The sequence below is a fragment of the Oryzias latipes genome, chromosome 19, assembly GCF_002234675.1.
Source record: "Oryzias latipes chromosome 19, ASM223467v1".
Classification (NCBI taxonomy): domain Eukaryota; kingdom Metazoa; phylum Chordata; class Actinopteri; order Beloniformes; family Adrianichthyidae; genus Oryzias; species Oryzias latipes.
Genome location: NC_019877.2, coordinates 2,251,333 through 2,274,760, shown reverse-complemented (window position 1 = coordinate 2,274,760; position 23,428 = coordinate 2,251,333). Strand labels below are relative to the sequence as shown.

Here is a 23,428-nt window from a genome sequence, read left to right as displayed (position 1 = left end):
AATTACCACAGGCACCACTGTCACCTTCACTTTCCAGGCTTTCTCCAGTTCTTCTCTGAGTCCCTGATATTTCTCCAGTTTCTCATGTTCCTTCTTCCTGATGTTCCCATCACTTGGCACTGCCACATCCACCACAACGGCTTTCCTCTGTTCTTTATCCACCACTACAATGTCTGGTTGGTTCACCATTACCATCCTATCAGTCTGGATCTGGAAGTCCCACAGGATCTTTGCTCTGTCACTCTCTACCATCTTCGGAGGTGTTTCCCATTTTGACCCTGGGGGTTTCCAGTTCATATTCTGCACACATGTTCCTGTATATTATTCCAGCCTCTTGATTGCACTCCATGTATGCTTTACCTGCCAGGATCTTACACCCTGCAGTTATGTACTGGATTGTTTCAGGCGCCTCTTTGCACAGCCTACACCTTGGGTCTTGTGAGATGTGAGAACAAGGTTCTGTTCCATTTATTTAGTATTGCAATTCAATTCAATTTTATTTGTATAGCCCAAAATCACAACAACAGTCGTCTCGATGGGCTTCGAAGTAAAACATGAACTCAAAAGGATCATGAATACATAGAGTTCAATAGGAAAATACTAAAGCTAAGAAACCTCAGGGGTGCCCACATGAAGGAGGGATCCTCCCCCAGGACGGACAGGCGATTTACCAGAACTTTTAGAGAAGAATTAACTTATCTAAATCTACAACTACATATATAAAAGTCCAGCAGACGAGCTTCATCCAGCCGTGGTTGTGGGGACAGTCAGGGGCGAGAGTCGAGCCGGAGACAGGAACCACAGCCAGGTGTAGGAGCAGGAGCAGAGACGAGGTACTCGGTCAGGAACTGGAGCAAGGATGAGCCAACTGCAGTCTGGAAGCACTCCCACTCCCCAGGAGGGGAGAGGAAAAGAGGGACAATACATGAATCACTGCACCAAACAGAGGCATGGAGAACTAAATGATCAAGAATAGAGGAGAGGAAGGGTAGAAGTAGAAGAGAAAAGAGGACAGAACCCCAGTGCACCATAGTTACCCCAGCTTCAACTTCTAGCAACCTTTTAAAACAAATAGTTACTATTAAGTTTAATTTAAACAAATTAACATTAAGTTAAATAATCTCTGAATACTAAGTAGTCTGACAATAAGCCTGTCCAAAGAGGAATGTTTTCAGTCTAACTTTGAATGTAGAAACTGAGTCGGCCTCTCTTCCATGAGCTGGGAGTTTATTCCATAAGACAGGGGCTTGGTGGCTAAACGCTCTACCTCCAACCGTACTTTTACTAATTCTAGGAACCACAAGCAGTCCTGCATTTTGCGAGCGAAGTATTCTGATTGGTTGGTAAGGGACTATGAGGTCCTTAATATAGGACGGGGCCATTCCATGTAAGGCCTTATAGGTTAACAGGAGGATCTTGAACTTGATTCTAGAATCAACTGGGATCCAATGGAGCGAAACTAACACAGGAGTGATGTGATCTCTTCTGCTAGTTCCAGCTAACAATCTAGCTGCTGCATTCTGAACAAGCTGGAGACTTCTTAAGGAACTCTTAGGACACGCTGCTAACAAGGAGTTACAGTGATCCAGCCTCGACGTAACAAATGCATGGATGAGTTTTTCAGCATCACTCTTAGAAAGTATATTTCTGATCTTAGCAATATTCCGCAGGTGAAAAAAGGCAGTTCTACACGCCTGAGATATGTGAGCCTTAAATGATAAATCCTGGTCAAATAAAACCCCAAGGTTTCTAACTGGAATTGGGGGCTATACTTATGCCATCCAGGGAGACTATCTGAGCAGACAGAGCATCTCTGAGGTTTTTAGGACCTAGTATAATGACCTCAGTTTTTCTGGGTTCAAGAGGAGGTAATTAATTGTCATCCAGGTCTTGATGTCACTGATGCAGGCGTTCAGTTTCTCTATATTGTCATTCTGTCATTGCAGTCTCTAATGCTTTGAGCTTGTTCTCAAAATGTTTAAAGAATCCCAGTTCAGTTAGTTTCCAGTATTTCTGCAGCATATTCCAAGCAAAAGAAGAAGGGTGGACAAAGGCTTTCCCCCCCATCTCTCTGCGGGCAAATGGAACAGAAAGCAACAACTGGTCTTTTGATCTTAAGGAACAAGATTACACACTTCTCCTTTTGGTTAGGGAACAAATTTAGGGAGGCAGTAATCCAAGCAAAGGCTTGTAAATGAAACTTCACCAATGTCCTGCCTCCTAGTGGCCAGAGACGGCCATTGTACTCTTCAGTACAACCGTTTGGAGACATGAAGACAAGACATTCATATACAGAATATCACCATAATCCAGCACAGATAACAAAGTTGCAGTAACGAGACGCTTTTTTACTTCAAAAGAAGACAAAGTCGTGTGAAAAATTGTAGTTTCTGCCACTCTGCAGTTCGTGCTATACTACGGAGCCCGTGCCCAGACATTAAAAAATTAAAATATATCTCGTTCCCAAAGATTAATATCTTGTTCCCACAAATTAATAACTTGTTCGCAGGAAATATTATTCCTGCAACAACAGCAACAACAAAAAAACACAGACACTTAAGAGATAAAAAGAACATGCTGCCAACTTGGATTCTTTGGATGTGATTATCTCTAAATTATTTATTATTATTTTTTTATAAAAACAGTTTTTTCTACAAAAACAGTCATTTATAATAAAAAAAAGGCCAAATTAAGTAAAATTCTAGCATGTCAAGCATTTTATTTGCATTTATTTTGTCCTGAATACTGCCTACTTATGCATTTCTGCGAAGCCCTTTGTGGTGTAAAAGATAAAACTGATTTATTAAATGTTTTCTCTTTCAGATAATTTAAGATTTCTTTTTTCAGCTCCACACTGAAGCGGTTTCTGTTTTTATTCAATCTAACCCCTCAAACTCATTTTTCATAGATTTTCTTAATACCCCTACTTCATTGAAATCCTTCTGCCTGTAACTTTTTTTGTGGGGGGGGGGGGTTCTTTCATTTGTTCTTATCCATATAAGAAAAAGAATATTGACCTCTTGCTTGTGTTTGTAAGAATGGCAGCCATTTTGTAATTTGACCTTTTTCTTATGATTTGTTTTTTTTAAAGGAAATGGCTTCCCAAATTGCAAAGGTCACCAAGGATCTGACCACTACTGCAGAAATGCGGAAATCTACCCAGATGCTGATGCAGCCAAACGCAAACTGGGAGGAGTTTCTGACTCCTTCTCCCCTCTCCATCGCCATCATGGGGGAGTTAGTCTTGTTCTCCTCAGGCCCAGACTTCTCCATTAACAAGAACCCCCCAAAAGATGGATTCAAGCACATAAAGTACCCAGAATCCTTCAGGGAGGCTGTTATGCAAGTCTGTAACTCAGGCTGGAAGGCTTTCAACATCGCCCATAAGAATATGGATCAAATCCGCATTCACACTGCCTCTGTTCCGGAACACATGAAAGATGCAGTGAAAATCCTCTATCAGGGAAATGATGAAATGATTGAAAAACTTTTTCCAAACGAGTTGAAAAGCATCCTCACCATAGCAGATGAATGTGTGGAGCTAGCAGATGGTGTAGAACAGAAATATAATGATGTCATCTGTTTAATCCAGGAGCTGCTGGAAGCCTGCGTTAATGCTGAACACATTTATGGAGAAGACCTGGAAGAGGTTACGAATAAAATTAAGCAAAATAAATTGAGAGAACAGAGTGCAAGAGAGCTAAATGAAAAATATACTAAAGCAATGGAGGCCATGGAAAAGCAGGTTGAAGAAGCAGAAGAAAAGCTCAAATCATCAATGAACTCCCTCCCAACAGGGATGGAGATGGTTGGCATGGAGATGGCTCATACAATGAGACAGACAATCTCTACGATGGTTAGTCCAGTTTTTATATTGGCCAGGCAGGACCAAGCAAAGTTTGAGTCAGGATTGAATGCAATGGCTGCCACCGCTGAAAATTTGGCACAACCAGAGGGTGGACCACAATCCAAGACTGAAACAGTGGACTCAGTCTCAGACATAGAGATCTACAGCAAGTCTTCACAGATTCTTATTCTAACAAAAACAATCCTAAATTACATGAATAAAGTAGAGATAAACTGGAAAGAGCTATATGACCAGAAAAACGAGAGCAATTTTGAATTTATCAAACAACAGTTTAAAAGGATCTCTACGGATATAGCAAAGGCCCCAAAGAGCAAAGCCAAGGACAAAGCTTTGTCTCTGTGCGATGATGGCATTGCCATCTGTGAACAGCTGTCTAAGTATTCTCCAGATCAGAAATGGGATGAGAAAACAACAGAAAAGCTGATTAAAGAAGCAAAGAAGCTGCACCAAGATGCTATGCAGTTTGACACTAAGAGTAAAATGAAGTGTGGTGTTCCTGCTATTGCTCCCACACCTCCAATGATGGCCACAGCACAGGCGAATGCTGGACAACAGTCTGCAGAGCAGCAAGCATCAGAGAAGGCATTTTCCTGCATCAAGCAGAGCCGAGAACAGCTGAAGCAATCCAGAGAAGAATATAACAAGACTAAGAAGCGCATGGAGACAACCCTGAGAGAGCTGACTGACATCCTGGCGGACATGCATCTCTGCTGTTTTAAAGAGATTGACTTTGACAAAGCAATCAAAATGCTGATGAAAGGTATGGATGCCATGTACCAAGGGAAAAAGCAGTGGCAGAAGATGGTGCGCTTCTTCAAGATGGTGGCCAATATTGTGAAAACCAATCTTTCAAAAACCAGGAAAAAGTTTGGGCAGAGGGCTGAACATGTACAAACACTGTCCCACAATTCTAAGCGCTTTACCAAAGACCTGCTGCACAACCAGGCCTTTCAAGCCTCCAACATCGCCAGCCTGGTCCATATGATCTCAGGGACCTACTGTGAAGTGTCCAACAAATACCTGATGGACGGAGTGAGCAGCCTGGGTAAGCTCATGACTATGGATAAGGACAAGCCAGAGTTCCTCCAAGAGCGCCAAAAACTGCAGAATTCCTGCAAAGAAGCTCAAGACAGCATCCTAAAATTGGTCCTAAGCAACAAGGAAGAGTTGGAGAAAAATACAGAGACCAGAATGAAAGAAATTGAAGATGGGCTGAAGATCATTCTGCTTGCTTTTGACCCAGAGGAAACTACAAGGATCCAAGAAATTGTTTAGGCCAGCATGATGGACGAAGACCTGGATGAATTGGTTTAGACAAATTTTGTTGCATTTTCTATAAAAACCAAAGAGCATGTATGGATAAAGATGCAGTAGTTATAAAACTGTAATCATGTGTGAGTGTTTCTGTTTCTAGATAAACAGATTTCATGTAATCAAACTAACAACTTATTTCTGCATAATCACTGGTTTCCTGATAAATAAGATTTGATGTAAAACGTTTTAAGAGAATTCTGAAGCGTGGTTGTGGCCTAATATTCATGACTTCATAATAAACAAAAATATTAACAACTAAATGTCTTGATTATATGTTTAGTTTGTGGCTGCAGTGCGTTGGAAATATGTCTTAAGGAACACTGCCAATGGATATCCATCCATCCATCCATCCATCCATCCATCCATCCATCCATCGCTATTCCGGGTCGTAGGGGCAATGGTCCAAGCAAAGATGCCCAGGCTTCCCTTTCCTCAGCCACTTCCTCCAGTTCCTTTGGGGGGACTCCAAGGCGGTCCCAGGCCAGCCGAGAGACGTAGTCTCTCCAGCGTGTCCTCGGTCTTTCCCGGGCCTCTGCCCAGTGTGACATGCACTGAACTCCTCCCCAGGAAAGCGTCCAGCAGGCATCCATACCAGACGTCCCAGCCACCTCGGGCATCTGGATATACATGATCATATAAATGGACGTTACCAAAAAAATGGTAATGTAAAACGTTACCCTTTATATGGTAACGTTTACCATATAAATGTTAACGTTTTTCTCTTGAAAACACAAACATTTTACATCAAAAATTCTAAAAATGAATGCTTTAAATATTACATTTAATTATTTAAATGAGAAATCAACACTTCTGTATTTCAATAATAGAGTTACATTGTTATGTTCATTATGAACACACCATGAAGTCGTAGGCTTCCGTCGACGTCATGATGAGGGTAGCAGCCTAGACACGAAGCTCCGTCGAAAGAGTAAGAAAAGTGACAATTTTAGTTTTTAAAATACCTGCCAATCGGTTGATCTAAAGAAGCCCACCATGAGTGCACCTTTGAAGACCGGACTTGCAAACAAACAAGGGGTTTCAAAATAAAATGACGAGAAAAAAAGAGCAACGGTGTGCTCAGCTTGTGCTAGCTCTGATGCTGCTAGCATTGAGAATGAACAGCTAACTACACATTAATATTGAGAGAGCACATCGCTCACTCCAGTCCAGACCAAAAACCTCAACAGCGCCCCTCGTTCGATTTTTGTAAGGTCTCTGGATTCTGTGGTGAAGGAAGTGACTCTGCAACAAGCATGGAGGCAAGGAAAAGTTGTGTTGCAGGACAGAAGGATCTATTTCGATCAGGATTACTCGTGGGAGCTACAAAAGAAGCGATCCAAGGTGCACTCTGTTGTGAAGAAGCCTAAACAGAAGAACAGACAGGCCAAGTGTTTGCATCCAGCACGGCTGAAAATCAAGTTGGATTCCAGAGAGAAAACCTTTGCCACTTTGACCAGCGCCTCTGACACTCTGGAGAAACTGGGGGTGCAGGTAATCGTTAGAGAACGTGGGCGCATTGAAGACAGGCTTGCAAAAGAAGGGAGCATTCACAGGCAGAGGAGCGAAAACGACACACTGTCCATAACAGATCTGGTAGAAATCTGAATAAGATGAACAATCATCTAAAAACATTTAAGGGTAAGATAAAAATGAGCAGAAGGTAAGGAGAAAATACTGAAGGTAAATATTTCATCAAGAACATTTTCAGTTGTCACAAGTCATTGGAAAGAATGTTGTTCCATTTTGTGTTATATGAGTGCATCACACTCACCAAGGCCTTTTTCACGTGTTGGTGTACTAATGGTTTTTATTGCACAACAAAGGCTGTATATCACAGAAAGTTCTAGTCTCCACTCCATGTCCCAGGGTTATCGGGGGTCAGGCATTAATACAGTTCAGGTACAATGTCGGACTGAAAAAAATTCAGGTTTTTGTTAAAGAGTTTATTCGTTGTTTTCCCTGACTTCCATTGTGAACCTAAACATATTCCACATAAAGTTAAAAGCTGTGTGATGGAATCTATTACAATCTCAGATCACAGCCCAGTATTGATGACACTTTATTTGGGGCAGGAACCGTGTTTCAGATACTGGAGAATAGATGTTTCACTGTTGACAGATACTTGAACTAGAGAGGAAGGTATATGCATCACAGATTATGTTAATTTTTGTGTGGAAAACACAGTGACAAAAAAAACAACAACAGTGCAGCGTTTTTCCAACAATAAGCCCTGGCTCACTCCTGAACTGAAATCCCTCCTAAATGAGAAGAAGAGGACTTTTTTTTTTTCCGGGGAGAGAAGGAGGAGCTGTGCAGAGTACAAAGGGACCTGACATATGAGATCAGAAGGTGCAAAGACTGCTACAGAAAGAAGCTGCAGCACCGCCTAGAACAGAACAACATCCGTGATGTGTGGAAAGGTCTGAAACACATCTTAAGGATCATCCTCAGTCCCCTCCCCACCCAGGTGAGCTCAGCACTGGACCCGCTGCAGTTTGCATATTGACCAGGCATCGGGGTGGATGACGCCATCATCTACCTGCAGCATCGGGCCCTGTCTCTCCTGGAGTCCCCTGGGGGCCCTGTGAGAGTCATGTTTTTGGATTTCTCCAGTGCTTTCAACACCATCCAGCCATCACTGCTGAGGAGGAACCTGGAGGTTGCAGGTGTGGACCAACACCTTTCACATCAGGTGCTCAACTATGGAAATTCCTAAAATGGCCAGTGGTCCCCAAAATTAAAGAAATGCAGTTCAAAATTATAAACAATTACTACCCATCGGCAGAGACATTGAGGAGTAGATTTGGCTTTGAGGTTGATCCGTGTGATTTCTGTCATGTAGCCCCAGAAACAACCAGACACCTGTTGTTTTCATGTCCAGTGATCCAAAGATTCTGGCAAGATTTTCATAACTGGCTTTGTCCTAAAATTAACATACAATTCACAGAAAAAAGATATTGACGGTAGTATTTTTTGATGGTGCATTCAGGAAAGTTATTTTGTTGGTCAAAACAATGAAAAAAATTAATTAGGAGATTTAAACCAATTAAACCCTTCAAAAACAAATGGCGACATGTTTGCGTGAGTGCTTTTTTTTATTTCCACTATTACGTGACAGTTTGTTGTCTCTGAAAATTTTTAACGGTTTCTGAAAGCTGAAACATCGCACTTTATTGTCAGCATCGTATGATTGCGGTGATCTCACCTGGAAGCCTGCGAATGGATACAGAGATACAGAGAGCTGAGCGGGAAAAATAGTTTTTTACAAAAGCGGAAAAAATAAGAAACATTTCAGCAAGATGACCTGTCTGGGTAATAAAATCTCCATGGAGGTTCAGAGAAGATTGTGACACTGAAGGAGCAACAGAAGGAGCTACATCTGGCGAGAAAAGGTAATGTTGGAAGAGCTGAATTTTCTGGTCAAATTTCTGCATCTATCAAGCCTTTGCTATCTAGTTTATGCTTTGGTCGCCGGGGGATTAAGCACAGATTGTGAATTTTGAAGAATCTCGTCAGAAGACAACCACCCCCACATGCCTTATATGTTGATGTCCAATAATATTGTATTTTGTTCAGCTTTAGCCAGGGATCCATGGATTAAAGTTTCACAGTGTTCAGTTTAGAAAATGTGCGAGTAACAGTAAAACGCCACTTTTGTGAGCTCCCCACATACGCCATTGAAAATCGACAACTTCTAATTTCAACATTTTTTTTAATTGCTTCCTTACGATGCCCAAGAAGTTAGGGAATGATCGATGAAAATCCTTAGGATGAGTTTTCGGTTGTAGTTGATACTAAAAGTTTGGTAATGCTTTCTTTTACAGAACAGTACAGTGTACTTAAGTGGTATTTACATGGTATTTATTGTGTAACTACTGGGTACTTCTTTCAGGGTATTTACATGGTAATCTTTATGGAATTTACTGGGTACTTACATTGTTTCTTTTTTACTAAGGTTTTGTAGGCTCTGACATTTTTCTCTCGGTTAAATGCAATGACACAGAGGTTAATTAAAACAAAACAAGTTTGTTACTGGAGTTACTGGAGTATACACGCGCTCATGTAGTCGCAGAACTGGGGATCGGTCAAAGTACAGACTTTCCCTCATTGCTGCAGTCACATTGCTTTCCAAACTGGTCTAAAATACAAGACAAAAAGAGACGCTGCAAGGAGTCCTTCATCCCCGAGGAGCAGCAGGTGAGCAGCAGAGCAGAGACCCGCCCCGTGTACTGATGTGTCTGTTGTGAGTAAAACAACTCTAAAGCTGCTCTTTTGTGTGAAAGAAAAGATTCCTTCCTGGGAATCATTTTTTTCTACTGTATTATATTTTTACCCTTTCTTACTTTATTTTTCTCTCTAAGCTGCATGTGACGGCGTCTCTGGTCACTTTGAGTTACATGAGGATTAAAAGTGGTTTTGAAACGAAGTTTGATTTGATTTGATTTTGCAAAGAGAATTGTTGCATCCCAAATGTATGCCAGTATGTTTACCTTGAAAGTAGCAAACCATTCTGCTAAATTTAACCGGAGTTTAATATTTGTTTTAAGGTTTGTTACTTCTTTATTATCAAATTTAAAGGAGGATTTTCAATGTTACACCGAAAAGGATTCTCACTTTAGGGGCGTCCAGTTTCAACGTTAAGTTAATGTACAGACATGGTCTGTGCCAAAAGAGTCTCACCTTTTGACACATAACGTTTTCAGTGACTCGATCAGCTGGCAGAGCTGGCAGAAAGCCAGGTAGGGGCAAATCCCCTTCAACCCTGACAAGAAGGGGAAGTGTGGACAGACCTGGCTCCCCGTTAAACTCCAAGCAGGAGGGTTCGACTTCTCTTTGTGGTGGAAATGTTTCATTAGGAGTTTAACAAATACTTGTTTTAAAAGATTAAATAAAGCTAATCTAAAGGCCCGTACACACCGGGACGAATATTCGCCAGGCGTTATTCGCCAGCCCTTTTCGCCACGTTTTTTGTGTTCACACCCAGGCGATTTTCGCTGACGATGAGCCGAGTGAACATGGAATTTCATCCCTTGACATTAGATGGCGCGTAATGTAAAACAGAAATACTCCTGTACACAAGGTGGCGCTGCACAACTTTACGCTTCTTAAAGTCGCTTTTCGCTCAGAAGAAGAGAGCAAGTATTTACGCGCTTGTCAGAATCATACAAAGAAAACATGAATATTTCAAGCACCAGTAGCTCTAACAGGTGCTTGGTTCGGGGATATTTTAGAATGTCCGTCATTATTTCGTCGTGGCAGTGTAGACGCTACTTGGCGTCTATCTTCTTCGCTGGTATGTGTGCTCAGAAAGGCAGTTTGATGTTTGAGCGCCCCCAAGTTGTGTTTTACTGTAACTTCAGAAGCTCCAGACACGTGTGCAAAAGCGCTGTTCTCATTGGTCGTGTAGTTTTCGACGCAGCGCGTCGAACCAAAAAAACGAACCCGAGGCGTTTTTTAAAAAGACGTTTTGACGCGTGCCGTTTTTTCGTGTCGGTGTGCACACTCACATTGGTGCCCTTTGTTTAGTCACGAGGCGTTAAATGTCGGCGAAAATCGCGGGCGAAATTCGTCCCGGTGTGAACGGGCCTTAAGGAGACCAAACAACTCTGACAACAGTCTGACCTGTAGAAATCTCCAGAACAGAAGACATGCACTTTTTTATGAACGGATTTGAAGGTTTTTCTGTCTAAAGGTACAGAACATACATGTGAACATCACGTCCTTCCCATAACACAGTGGTTCTCAAACCGCGAGTCATCGGGTGGGAGAAGGCTGGGAGGGGAGGAGGGAGGAATTGTCATGACTGATTAGGCTTGGCAGACCCAGATGCTGGAACCCGGAAGGAGGACAGGAGGTGAGTAGATGTAAATAAATGATTTATTAGTTCCGCTGGTGAGATTGTTTTGATGCGGCAGGGAGGCGACGTGGCTGGAGAGGGTCTGTGGGTTTGAGGCGAAACCAGAGGGGCGTCGATGGCTTGAGGCGTAGCTTGAGGGTCCAGCTGTGGCTTGAGACGAGACTTGATGTCCGACCAAAGGCTCCACTGAGAAGGTGAGTTTCAGGAGGTTTTCTGCTCGGGGAATCAGCTTTGCCGTCCACTCGTGGGAGTAGGTATTTCTGGAACAGGACAAAAGGTTCGTGAGACGAAGACGAGTGATTCTTCACATGAGATGAACAGAGGCCAGACTAAGCACCATTAGAGGCAACGAACTCGCATAGAATATTGGTCCTGGAGCTCCTTATGAAGATCTGGCAGGCTGATGAGTTGAGTGGCGGCAGCTGCGGTGAATTAGGCCAAGCAGAGGGGAGAGGGGGAGGAGTCTGACAGAGGCACCATGACAGTAATAATGTTTGGACATCAGAGATTTTTTCATGGCGCAACATAAAAAAAAAATGCGGGTCTTGCGTCACTCACAATAACCCAATTCTAACTGGGACATTTGAAGACATAGTTATTGTTGTTAACGCCGGTTTAAAAGTCTTAAAAGAAGGGTAACGCCGCCGTTAACAACAATAACTATGTGTTCAGACAGTTGGGCCAACCGGATTTCGCAGACGTGGCCGGTACGGATTGGATACCTACACCTGCCTCTCTCTGCTACTGTGATCAGATTTGTTGAAGAATGGAGAAAAGCATGTGTTGTGAGCAGTGACGTGCATTGAGGTCAATGGCTGGTGAGGCACTGACTCCTCTGGAGTCAGATTTACAATTGCACGAACTGAATATTTCACCATTCATCCAACAACAGCTAACAGCTTATAAAATACATACAAGAACATATTTGTCCTACATATAATTTGTCTTGTATAGACATGGATAGAACACAAATCTTGTGTATAAATTATTCATATGTACTGTAAACAAATTAAAGTACTCAGATGTGTTCAGCACACATTTGCCCACCAGTAACTATTTCTGGTATTTTTCCAACTTCAAGTTCTGTTTCTTTAGGCAAGGCAAGTTTATTTGTATAGCACAATTTGTACACAAAGTAATTCAAGGTGCTTCACAAAACAGAAAAATGCATTAAAATCACAATACATCATAGAAATAATCAACGTAAAATTTACTTTAAAAGAAAAGAAAAAAAATTGAAATTGATTTAAAAAGAAAGGAAGGAAATGAAAGAAAAGTGCAGATAGGACCTTTCAGTCATATACACGGCTAAACAGAAATGTTTTAAGTCTAGATTTGAACATGAACACAGAAGAGGCCTGTCTTACGCCTTCAGGGAGGCTGTTCCAGATTTTAGCTGCAGAATATTGAAACGCTGATTCCCCTTGTTTAGTTCTGACTCTGGGAATCAACAGGAGGCCGGCCCCTGAGGTCCTCAGAGTACGAGATGGTTCATATGGCACTAACATGTCAGAGATGTACTTTGGTGCTCGGCCATGGAGAGACTTGTACACAAGCAGAGCTGCTTTGAAGTCTATTCTTTGAGGTACAGGGAGCCAGTGCAGAGACCTGAACACAGGACTAATGTGATCATACTTCCTGGTTTTGGTCAGGACTCGAGCAGCAGCATTCTGGATGTACTGAAGCTGTTTTACAGCTCGTTTGGAGAGGCCGGTGAGCAGGCCGTTACAGTAGTCTAACCTACTGGAGACAAATGCATGAATAAGTATCTCCAGGTCTCGCTTTGACACTGTTTTTGATTTTGGCAATGTTTTTCAGATGGTAAAATGCCGCTGATGTTACTGACTTGATATGGCTGTTAAAGTTCAGGTCAGAGTCCATGATTACCCCTAGATTTCTGACTTGATTTGAGGGTTTTAGAGACAGAGAATGAAGGTAGCTACTGACTCTTTCTCTTTGTTTCTGTGGGCCAAAAATAATAACTTCGGTCTTGTTTGAGTTTAGCTGGAGAAAGTTGTTCTGCATCCACGCGCTGATCTGTTGGAGGCAGTGGCTGAGTGAATCCACCGGCCCATATTCACCTGTTGTCAGTGACACATAGATCTGAGTATCATCTGCATAGTTGTGATAAGATATGTTATTATGGCTGGAATAATGCCAAAATATGACAGAATTTTGATAGTTGGGGATTTTAATATTCATGTCTGCTGTCCTGATAAAGCACCGGCCAGAGACTTTTTGAATCTTATCAACTCTTTTAATCTTGTTCAACTTGTGTCTGCCCCTACGCAAGAACATGGTCACACACTTGACTTAATTTTAACCCATGGCTTAACAACTTTCGACCTTGAAATCTGTGATGCTTTGTTTTCTGACCACATGCCTGTTTTGTTTAATGTACAGCTGCCATGTCACACAGTTAAATTTCCAGCCCCTTTTTTATGCAGTCGCACTATTAACTCCCATACGGCCGCACAATTCTCTGCAGCTTTTAACTCTACCATCATTTTACCAGAACATCAGAGCTGCAATTCAGATGTTGAGAACATGTCATCCTGCTTGTATTCAACCTGTCAAACTGTTTTAGACAGTGTAGCTCCACTAAAAACAAGGCTCTCCAGGTTGAGGTCTGAGCCCTGGTTAGATGAGACCACTCGTGCCGTCAGGCGAGAGTGCAGGAGAGCCGAGCGGAAATGGAAGAAAGACCGGCTGCAAGTTTCCTTCCAGTTGTTGAGAGGCAGCTGGCGATCTTATCAAAAGACCATGAAGGCTGCTAAAACTAAACATTTTTCAGACATCATTGCAAGCAACCAGCACAATCCTCGGGTTTTATTTAAAACCATTAACTCTGTTTTAAATGTTCCACAACCGGTCTCTCTTGAGAACTCAACTGAGGTTTGTGAGATGTTTATGACCTTTTTTATTGATAAAATCAAGAACATTAGGACCCTCATTAGCCCCCCCTCTTTCAGTCACTCCGTCTCCACCTCATGTTCTACTGTTCTCCACCGGTTTGAGCATGTCAGTCTGTCTTACTTGGAAAAATTAATTAGTCAGATGAAGCCATCAGGATCTCCCAATGATCCAGTTCCACCTCGTCTTTTTAAAGAAGTATTTCCCACTCTGGCTCCCTATGTTCTCGATTTAATTAACGGCAGTTTAATTCATGGGAGTGTGCCTTCGTGCTTCAAACATGCAGTAGTAACACCACTTATTAAAAAGCCTGGCCTGGACTCCTCCATTTTGTCAAACTTTAGACCAATTTCTAAGCTCCCCTTCCTTTCGAAGGTTTTGGAGAAAATTGTGTACTGCCAGTTAACAACGTTTTTAGAGGAGAACAGCATCCTTGAGGTGTTTCAGTCAGGATTTAAACCCCGTCACAGTACCGAGTCTGCGCTATTGAGGGTTTCAAATGACATTTTTCTAACATCGGATGCCGGTCACCATGTTGTTTTGGTTCTGCTCGATCTGGCAGCTGCATTCGACACAGTTGACCACCAAATCCTTTTGTCTCGTCTGGAAAGCTGGGTGGGTCTTCGAGGTAGTGCTTTAGAATGGTTCAGATCTTATTTAAATGAGAGGAGCTTCTGTGTCCGTCTTGGACGTGCAGAATCCCGTAGAGCAACTTTCACATGTGGTGTATCTCAGGGCTCTGTTCTGGGGCCTCTTCTTTTTTCATTGTACCTGCTTCCACTTGGGTCTATTCTCCGCAAACATGGGATTTCATTCCACCTCTATGCTGACGACAGTCAGATTTACATACCGTTAAAACAGGAAGAAGCATATTCTGCTCACCAGTTACTAGAATGTCTTGATGACATTAAGACATGGATGTCATGTAACTTCCTGCACTTAAACCAGGAAAAAACAGAGGTTCTGCTATTTGGTCCAAGTGATGTCTCTAAGGCACATGTCGACTTAGGCGTTTTAAATGATCACCTGAAACAGACAGCAACAAGTCTAGGTGTGAAACTGGATAGCAATTTAACTTTTAATGCTCATATAAACTCAGTGGTGAAATCCAGTTTTTTTCACCTGAGACAACTGGCCAAGGTTAAACCTCTCCTCTCCCGCCATGACTTTGAGATTTTAATCCATGCTTTTATTTCAACACGTTTGGACTACTGTAATGCTCTCTATGTTGGGCTTTCCCAGAAATTACTTGCTCGTTTGCAGTTAGTTCAAAATGCTGCTGCCCGTCTTCTAACTGGTACACGGAAACAAGAACATATCACTCCCATTTTAGCATCTCTTCACTGGCTCCCAGTTCGCTTACGCATTGATTTTAAAATTCTCCTATTTGTTTTTAAATGTCTCCATGGACTCGCCCCAAAATATTTGTCTGACCTGATTCAGGTGTACAATCCCCCCCGCTCCCTTAGGTCAACAAATCAGACACAGCTGGTCGTCTCGAAGACCAGGAGAAAACTGAGAGGTGACCGAGCCTTCTCAGTCTTCGGACCAAAAATCTGGAACGAATTGCCCCTGTACCTCAGACAGATAAACTCACTCAGTATTTTTAAATCTACTCTTAAAACATATTTTTTCACTTTGGCTTTTAACTGAGTTGGAATCCGGACCTATTTTATGTGTTTTATGCTTTATATTTTCATGTGCTTTTATTAATTTTTGTATTGTTCAGCACTTTGGTGAACCTTGTTCTGTTTAAAGTGCTTTATAAATAAAGTTGAGTTGAGTTGAGTTGAGTATTACTGCGTATTAACTGCCCTAGTGGCAGCATGTAGAGGTTGAACAGAAGGGGTCCCAAGATCGATCCCTGGGGCACACCACAAGTCAAGCCCATGTAGTCTGAGACACAACTCCCAATTTCAACAAAATACTTCCTGTCTTCCAGATAAGACTTGAGCCAACTTAGGGCAGATCCAGAGATGCCAACCCAGTCTTGGAGTCTGTGCAAAAGGATCCCATGATCAACAGTATCAAAGGCAGCACTCAGGTCTAGCAGGATTAAGACAGAGACTTTACCATCATCAGTGTTCAGGCGGATGTCGTTGGTTACCTTGATAAGAGCAGTTTCTGTGCTATGATGGGATTTAAAACCTGACTGGAAACATCAAATGAATTGTTTAATAAGAAAAAAGTCAGTGAGCTGTTGGTAGACAACTTTTTCAAGGACTTTTCCTAAAAACGGCAAATTAGAGATAGGTCTGTAATTATTCAGTACAGTAAATGGTAAATGGCGTATACTTATATAGCGCTTTCTACCTTCTTACGAAGGCCCAAAGTACACATTCACACACACATTCACACACTGATGGCGGCTCCGCTGCCGAACACTGGCGCCAACCTCCCACCAGGGGCAAGGTGGGGTTCAGTGTCTTGCCCAAGGACACTTCGACTCATGGGCGTGCAAGGCGGGAATCGAACCTGCAATCTTACGATCATGAGTCGGCCGCCGTAGTTTTTAAGGCCTTGGGAAATACTCCAGATTGAAGAGACGTGTTAACTATTTGAGTAATTGATGGCAACACACTGTTCAGGACAGACTTAAGAAATCTAGTGGGTAACACATCAAGGCAGCATGTAGACGAGCTCAGACGGGTGATGGTCTCTTGGACAGTTTGGTCAGTGACAGGTGCAAAGTGAGTCAGCTTAGAGTGAGTACGTGGCCGTTGGATAGTCATATGTGTTGTGGAGTTGATGGCTTTTTTAATGCCCTGAACCTTGTCATTTGAAAATACAGCAAACTCATTACATTTAGGTGTGCAAAGCAGTTCTATTGGTAGCTGGGTTGGAGGGTTAGTTAATCTGTTTACTGTTGTGAACAGGATATGAGAGTTGCTGCTGCACAGACGTTCTTAGTCTTTTTCACGTCTGCCCCCTGCTAGTGAGGCATGCCTCACCTGAAGCTTTTTCTGTGGGCGTACAGCAGCGTTTTCAGCGCACGTCTCTGTTACTGAGTCCTACAGTCAGACATGAGGTACAGCGCTCCCGAGCCTCACCCGAAGTTTCCGCTCCGTCTGAGATCGCGCAACACTCAAATTCGGCGATTTTAACCTCAGAAACTGTGAAAAACGTGCTGATTTGACTGAAAATGTATATTTAACACAGATCAGTGGAAAATAATATTTACTTAATTTACCTTTTTCTATTTTATCACGATCATGACAGGTGAGGCTCTGCCTCACTTGCCTCACCTGACTGCATGTCACTGGTTGTGAGATGTGTGTGTGTGTGTGTGTACATGCGTGCGCATTGAAACCAAGTTGTCTGATCTCGCATGACAGTTGCCGTTTTTGGAGTGAAAAAATTGTTAAAAATTTAATAAAGAAAGTTCATCTTAGAACACTGAGACTGTTTTTTTGCACTGTTTTTTTTTAACCCGATCTGGAGGCTCGAACGGGGAAGTGAAGATCAGCCTTTGACCCTGGAGAAGGAGGAGCGCCCCACAGTTTGAGAACATACAAAGTGAATGATCCTTTATTTTATTTTTTTCTAGTCTCTAGTAGCAGGAATGTTTAAGATTTTGGTATGGTATTAAAGTTGAACGTTTCTGGCTTATTTTGTCATAGTTTTGTGCTGGGGTGGGATGAACATTTTTCCTCTTTCAAAAGGGGGAACAAAAGAAAAAGTTTGAGAAACACTGCACTGACAAACCCTTCCCATCAACAGTCTTAGTCTGAACTTTGTGTGAATGTTTCCTGGGGGGACTGAGCTGCTGTCTGCACAGAATAAGAACATTCTGTCTGAAACTTTCTTGTCACATCATAAACTGTAAGAAAGCAAGTTTTCCACCACATTTGTCAATCACTCCACTGAAATGTTATGTGGCAGCATTCCTAAAGAGAACACTATGCTAAACCTTTTAACACTGGAATTAAACAACACCCTTGTACCCAATTTTTGAAACAACTCAACTCAAAACAAACATAATGGATGACCTGCATCCGAAGTATTTAACACAAACATGAACAATTGAGGACCAGAGATGAAGCCAAACAGGTTTTCACATTCCTCTAAATGTTTAATTGGCTTCTGTCCATCTTTCTTTGTCAAAGCTATAAGTGGGGGTTGCTGTGTTGGTAAACCGGGACTAAAAAATCAGTATCAATCATTTTTTACCAAAAATGACCTCATCCTGTTTTTTGTTTTTAGTTGAACAGCCTCTCCAGTTGTGGACTTTCTTCTATTCTTCTTAGTTGACTTTTAAGGAGTGAAATTTTTTTCATTTGAATATCTGGCTTAAATAATAATTTTATAATATAATTTATAATATTGTGAAGAAAAACAGAAACTGTCTGTTTAACAGCACAACATTAAAAAGAAGTGTGCAAGACAAAGATATTTAAAATGTCTGTAAGAAAAATAAGCAGCTAATGACACGTCGGTCTTTGCATCGTCCAATCAGGTTTCATTCCAATGCATTTAAAAGGAGTCAACGTAGAAACTTTTAGCATCTGAGCAAAAACTTGTTCAACAAGCACCTGTCAACCACAAGCCTCTTTGAACCAGCAACAGCAGAAGGTAAGTCTGTCTTTATCATATTTGATCAATATTACAAATAATAAATTTAGCAGTGTTTTAAAAAAATGTATTGAATAAAATGATTGTTGACTGTCATTATATATCATTCTATATGTGATTGAATAATAATAAGTAAAGGTCACTGCCTGACTAAACCTTTTTAGTCAGAATAAAAAGTGACATTTAAGGCAAATGCAACTAGATCTGAAAAAGTAATGACGTGTTTGGAGAAGTTTAGTAGACTATTGCAGTGGTCCCCAACCTTTTTCATGCCACAGACCGGTATGACATCACACAAACTTTCACGGACCGGTCTTTTAAAATATAGGCGGATGATTATTGTAGCAATACTAGGATGATGGAGGATCAAACACGGATCAAGACGAACTCTGTGCTTTTATTTTGACACGCTTAACAGTTGACAACGCACAGGTCTCATCATCCTCTCCCTTTCACACACTCTCATGGTGCAAAAAAAAGTTTTGTCTATCAAATGTAGCTCTTTTTTTTGGAAGTTGAAGGCTCCTGTTCTGTCTCCTGGCTAGGCCTTTTATGTTTATGTACTGATGATTAAAAACTACACAGTAAGATTGCACAAAAATACTTTTGTATTAACAGATATATTGCGTATTATCACAAAGAGAGAAAGCAGTGTCTATCGTATGTCATGCTCTGTTGTAAATCGTGCAATGCGGGGAGCGTGGCATTTCAAAGGCGCTGCTGGCTCTGTACGAACAAGGCGCGTGCCACTGCCACGGAGAAAAACAGCTTCCTAAATGAGCTCGTATTTTTCGGGGGAGAACCGCAAAGCTGATAGCAGGAGGACACACGCAGGGCAGCTTCAATTAACACTCTGGATGTCCAGAGGGGGTTTCTCCTGGGGGACTTGATGTGCTGCCGTCAGAAAGCGACTTGACAGACAGAATTTGGGCTTAGTGAATTTAAACAAACATGTGCAGTGACGTATGTATTAGAAGATGTCCGATTGGCCGTTCTGCATGTCAATCAAGTACAGTGCCTATCGGGGAGAATTTTGATTGGCTGGTGGATTGTTTAGAAGTACTTTGTTATTTTTGTTATTTATCTTTGTTGACCTGCGATCTACCCTCATGTTCTTGAAGATCGACCGGTCGATCGCGATCGACGTAATGAGCAGCCCTGAGATACTGATGTACCAGAGAATTGGGCAATTTTTCAAAATAAGACATCTTTCAGATTCCGAAATAAATAAAACAGAAGTAATGCAAGTTATTTATTCTTTCTGTGCGACCCGGTACCAAATGACTCATGGACCGGTACCGGTCCGCGGCCCGGGGGTTGGTGACCACTGGACTATTGTACCCACTTGGTTAGGATATCTGTAAGTCTTAATTGAGAGGTGAAGAGCTAAACATACAGTTTAAGGGGACTTTAGGACTAGAACTGGGAACCATGGCTGCTCTGAATCTTTTTTCTTAGTTTTTTTAATACCCCCCCCCCCCTTCATTGAGCCCCATCTTGAGAGCCTGACTTCTTTCATTTTCTTGCTTGTGTTTGTAAGAATGGCAGCAATTTTGTAATTTAACTTTTTTCTTATGACCTTATTTTTAGAAAGGAAATGGCTTCCCAAATTGCAAAGGTCACTAAGGATCTGACCACGGCTGCAGACATGCGGAAAACTACCCAGATGCTGATGCAGCCAAACGCAAACTGGGAGGAGTATCTGACTCCTGCTCCCCTCTCCATCGCCATCATGGGGGAGTTAGTCTTCATCTCTTCAGGCACAGACTTCTCCATTAACAAGAACCCCCCAAAAGATGGATTCAAGCACATAAAGTACCCAGACTCCTTCAGGGCTTGTCTTATGCAAGTCTGCAACTTAGGCTGGCAGGCTTTCAACATGGCCCATAAGAATATGGATCAAATCCGTATTTATACAGCATCAGTTCCAGGCCACATGAAAGATACAATAAAAATCCTGTTTCAGGGAAATGATGAAATTATTGATAAACTTCTTCCAAAGGAGTTGGAAAATATCCGCACCATAGCAGATGAATGTGTGGAGCTAGCAGATGGTGTAGAAAAGAAATATAATGATGTCATCTGTTTAATCCAGGAGCTGCTGGAAGCCTGCATTAATGCTAAACACATCTATGGAGAAGACCTGGAAAAGGTTAAGAATAAAATTGAGGAAAATAAATTGAGAGAACAGAGTGCAAAAGAGCTAAATGAAAAATATACTAAAGCAATGGAGGCCATGGAAAAGCAGGTTGGAGAAGCACAAGAAGAGTTCAAATCATCAATGAACTCCATCCCAACAGGGATGGAAATGCTTGGCATGGAGATGGCCGAGTCAATATCACAGGCTTTGGCTACAATGGGTAGTGCAGTGGTTACAATGGCCGCGCAGAACCCCCAGATTTTTATGGCAGGATTGGGTGGACCGGCTGGAATAGCTGCAATGACTGGATTGACTGGATTGACTGGAGCTGGTCAAATTGCTGAAAATTTGGCACAACCAAAAGGTGGACCACAACCCAAGACTAAAGCTGTGGACTCAGTCTCAGACATAGCGATCTACAGCAAGTCTGCACAGATTCCTAGTCTCACAAAATCAATCCTAAATTACATAAATGGAGTAGAGAGCAATAGAGGTACATCTGAATTTATCAGACGACAGTTTAAAAGGATCTCTACTGATATAGCAAATGCCCCACAGAGCTTAGTCAAAGACAAAGCTCTGTCTCTGTGCAATGATGGCATTGCCATCTGTGAAGAGCTGTCTAAGTATTCTCCAGATCAGAAATTGGAAAAGAAAACAACTGAAAAGCTGATTAAACAAACAGAGAAGCTGCATCAAGGAGCTATGCACTTTGACTCCAAGAGAAAAATTAAATTTGGTGTTCCTGCTATTGCTCCCACACCTCCAATGATGGCCAACACAGAGAGTAATGCTGAATTTAAAACAGTGGATAATGCTGGACAAAAGTCTGCCGCGCAGCAAGCATCAGAGAACGCACGTTTCCGCATCGAGCAGAGCCGAGAACAGCTGAAGCAATGCAGAGAAGAATATAACAAGGCTGTGGAGAGAATGGAGAGAAACCAGAAAGAGCTGACTGACATCCTGGTGGACATGCAAAACTGCAACATTAAAGAAATCGAATTTGACACCACAATCAAAATGCTGGTCAGAGGTATGGATGCCATGGGCCGAGTGAAAGAGCAGTGGGAGAAGATGGTGCGCTTCTTCCAGATGGTGGCCAATATTGTAAAAACCAGTCTTTCAAAAAACATGATCCAGTTTGCAGATAAAGTTGAAGATGTACAAACACTGTCCTACAACTCTAAGCTCTTTACCAAAGACCTGCTGTACAACCAGGCCTTTCAAGCGTCCAACATCGCCAGCCTGGTCCATATGATCTCAGGGACCTACTGTGAAGTGTCCAACAAATACCTGATGGACAGAGTGAGCAGCCTGGGTAAGCTCATGTCTATGGATAAGGACAAGCCAGAGTTCCTCCAAGAGCGCCAAAAACTGCAGAATTCCTGCAAAGAAGCTCAAGACAGCATTCTAAAATTGGTCCTAAGCAACAAGAAAGAGTTTGAGAAAAATACAGAGACCAGAATGAAAGAAATTGAAGGTGGGCTGAAGGCCATTCTGCCTGCTGCTGACCCGGAGGAAACTAAAAGGATCCAAGAAATTGTTCAGGCCAGCATGACAGACAAAGACCTGGATGGTTTGATTTAGATACATTTTATTTCATATTTTATAAAAACCAAAGGGCATATATGGATTAAGGGGTGGTGGTGATTAAACTGTAATCATGTATGAGTGTTTGTTTCTAGATAAACAGATTTCATGTAATTAAATTAGCAACATGTTTCTACATAATCACTGGTGTTGAGGTGGCAGGGTTAAAAATAATAAATGATCTTTGTTTTTGTTTTACTTTACCATTCTTTATGAAAGTGTTGGTACTCAGTATGTGGCTCTGAGTGTGTTTATGTTGAGACAGAATGTCCCAAGTTCAGCAGACAGAGTTTTATAGCTTTAAAATAAGACTAGGTAACTTGAATTGATGGTGTTGTGTATGATTCCTGAGGCAAAAGTTTTCAGATGAAAAAGAATTTTTCTGAAGGACCATAGATGTACTTTTGTTTCTCCGATAAATACCTAGAATTTGAAGTAACACATTGTAAGAGAATCATTAAAAATGACTGTTCCCCATAGTCATGTCTAAACAATAAAAACATTGAGAAATAACTGAACATCTCAATTATTTGTTTACATTTAGGTGATGAACAGTACTGGATTTGTTGCAGTGTGCAGTGCTTGAGAAATGTAACAGCAGGAAGTATTGTTATAAATGTGTTTCTGGTCGGAAGCACTTTATGAGGGAGACTGACTCTAGGGGAGATGAGACACAAGGAGGTGAAACCAGAATATTTAATTAACTAATTTAAGTATTATACAAATTATTATAGAAAACAATTTTTAGTTTAAATAAACTATTTTAATAAAAAAAAATAACAAAAGGAAACAAATAAAACTCCTTGTAAATTTCCTTTTCCCCACACAAATTCTTAGTTGTCTTTGGTTGGTTATTATTTCCTCCATCATGCTTCTTTAGCCTTCAGTGGACCATCTCCTATATATATATATATATAATTATATCTAAATATATTATATATATATATATATATATATATATATATATATATATATATATATATATATATATATTCCAGGTCAGCACTGTTGTAAATTCGTTGATGGCCAGCCTGAATTGTAACTGACCAAACTGCCAAACTACTGCTGAGCTAAAAGAAAAAATAAATAAAATAACAGCAGTGCTAAAATTAAAGGAAACACTCCTAGCAAGTGCTCCTAAAGTAGCTTCCAAAAAAATCAAGAGGTATCCTGG

The 23,428-nt window shown here is 41.5% G+C and overlaps 2 protein-coding genes across 2 annotated transcripts; both read left to right on the top strand.

Annotated features, from left to right (window-relative positions):
- Positions 1–3,094: 3,094 nt before the first annotated feature.
- On the top strand, positions 3,095–5,442 carry LOC101162400. Its single transcript, XM_004080189.2, has one exon. It carries the CDS (start codon positions 3,095–3,097, stop codon positions 5,141–5,143), a length of 2,049 nt encoding a protein of 682 aa, XP_004080237.1. The 3' UTR covers positions 5,144–5,442.
- Positions 5,443–20,121: 14,679 nt separating this feature from the next.
- On the top strand, positions 20,122–22,743 carry LOC101162160. The gene has a single exon (XM_011487846.2). The coding sequence runs from the start codon at positions 20,122–20,124 to the stop codon at positions 22,249–22,251; it is 2,130 nt and encodes a 709-aa protein (XP_011486148.2). The 3' UTR covers positions 22,252–22,743.
- Positions 22,744–23,428: the final 685 nt, after the last annotated feature.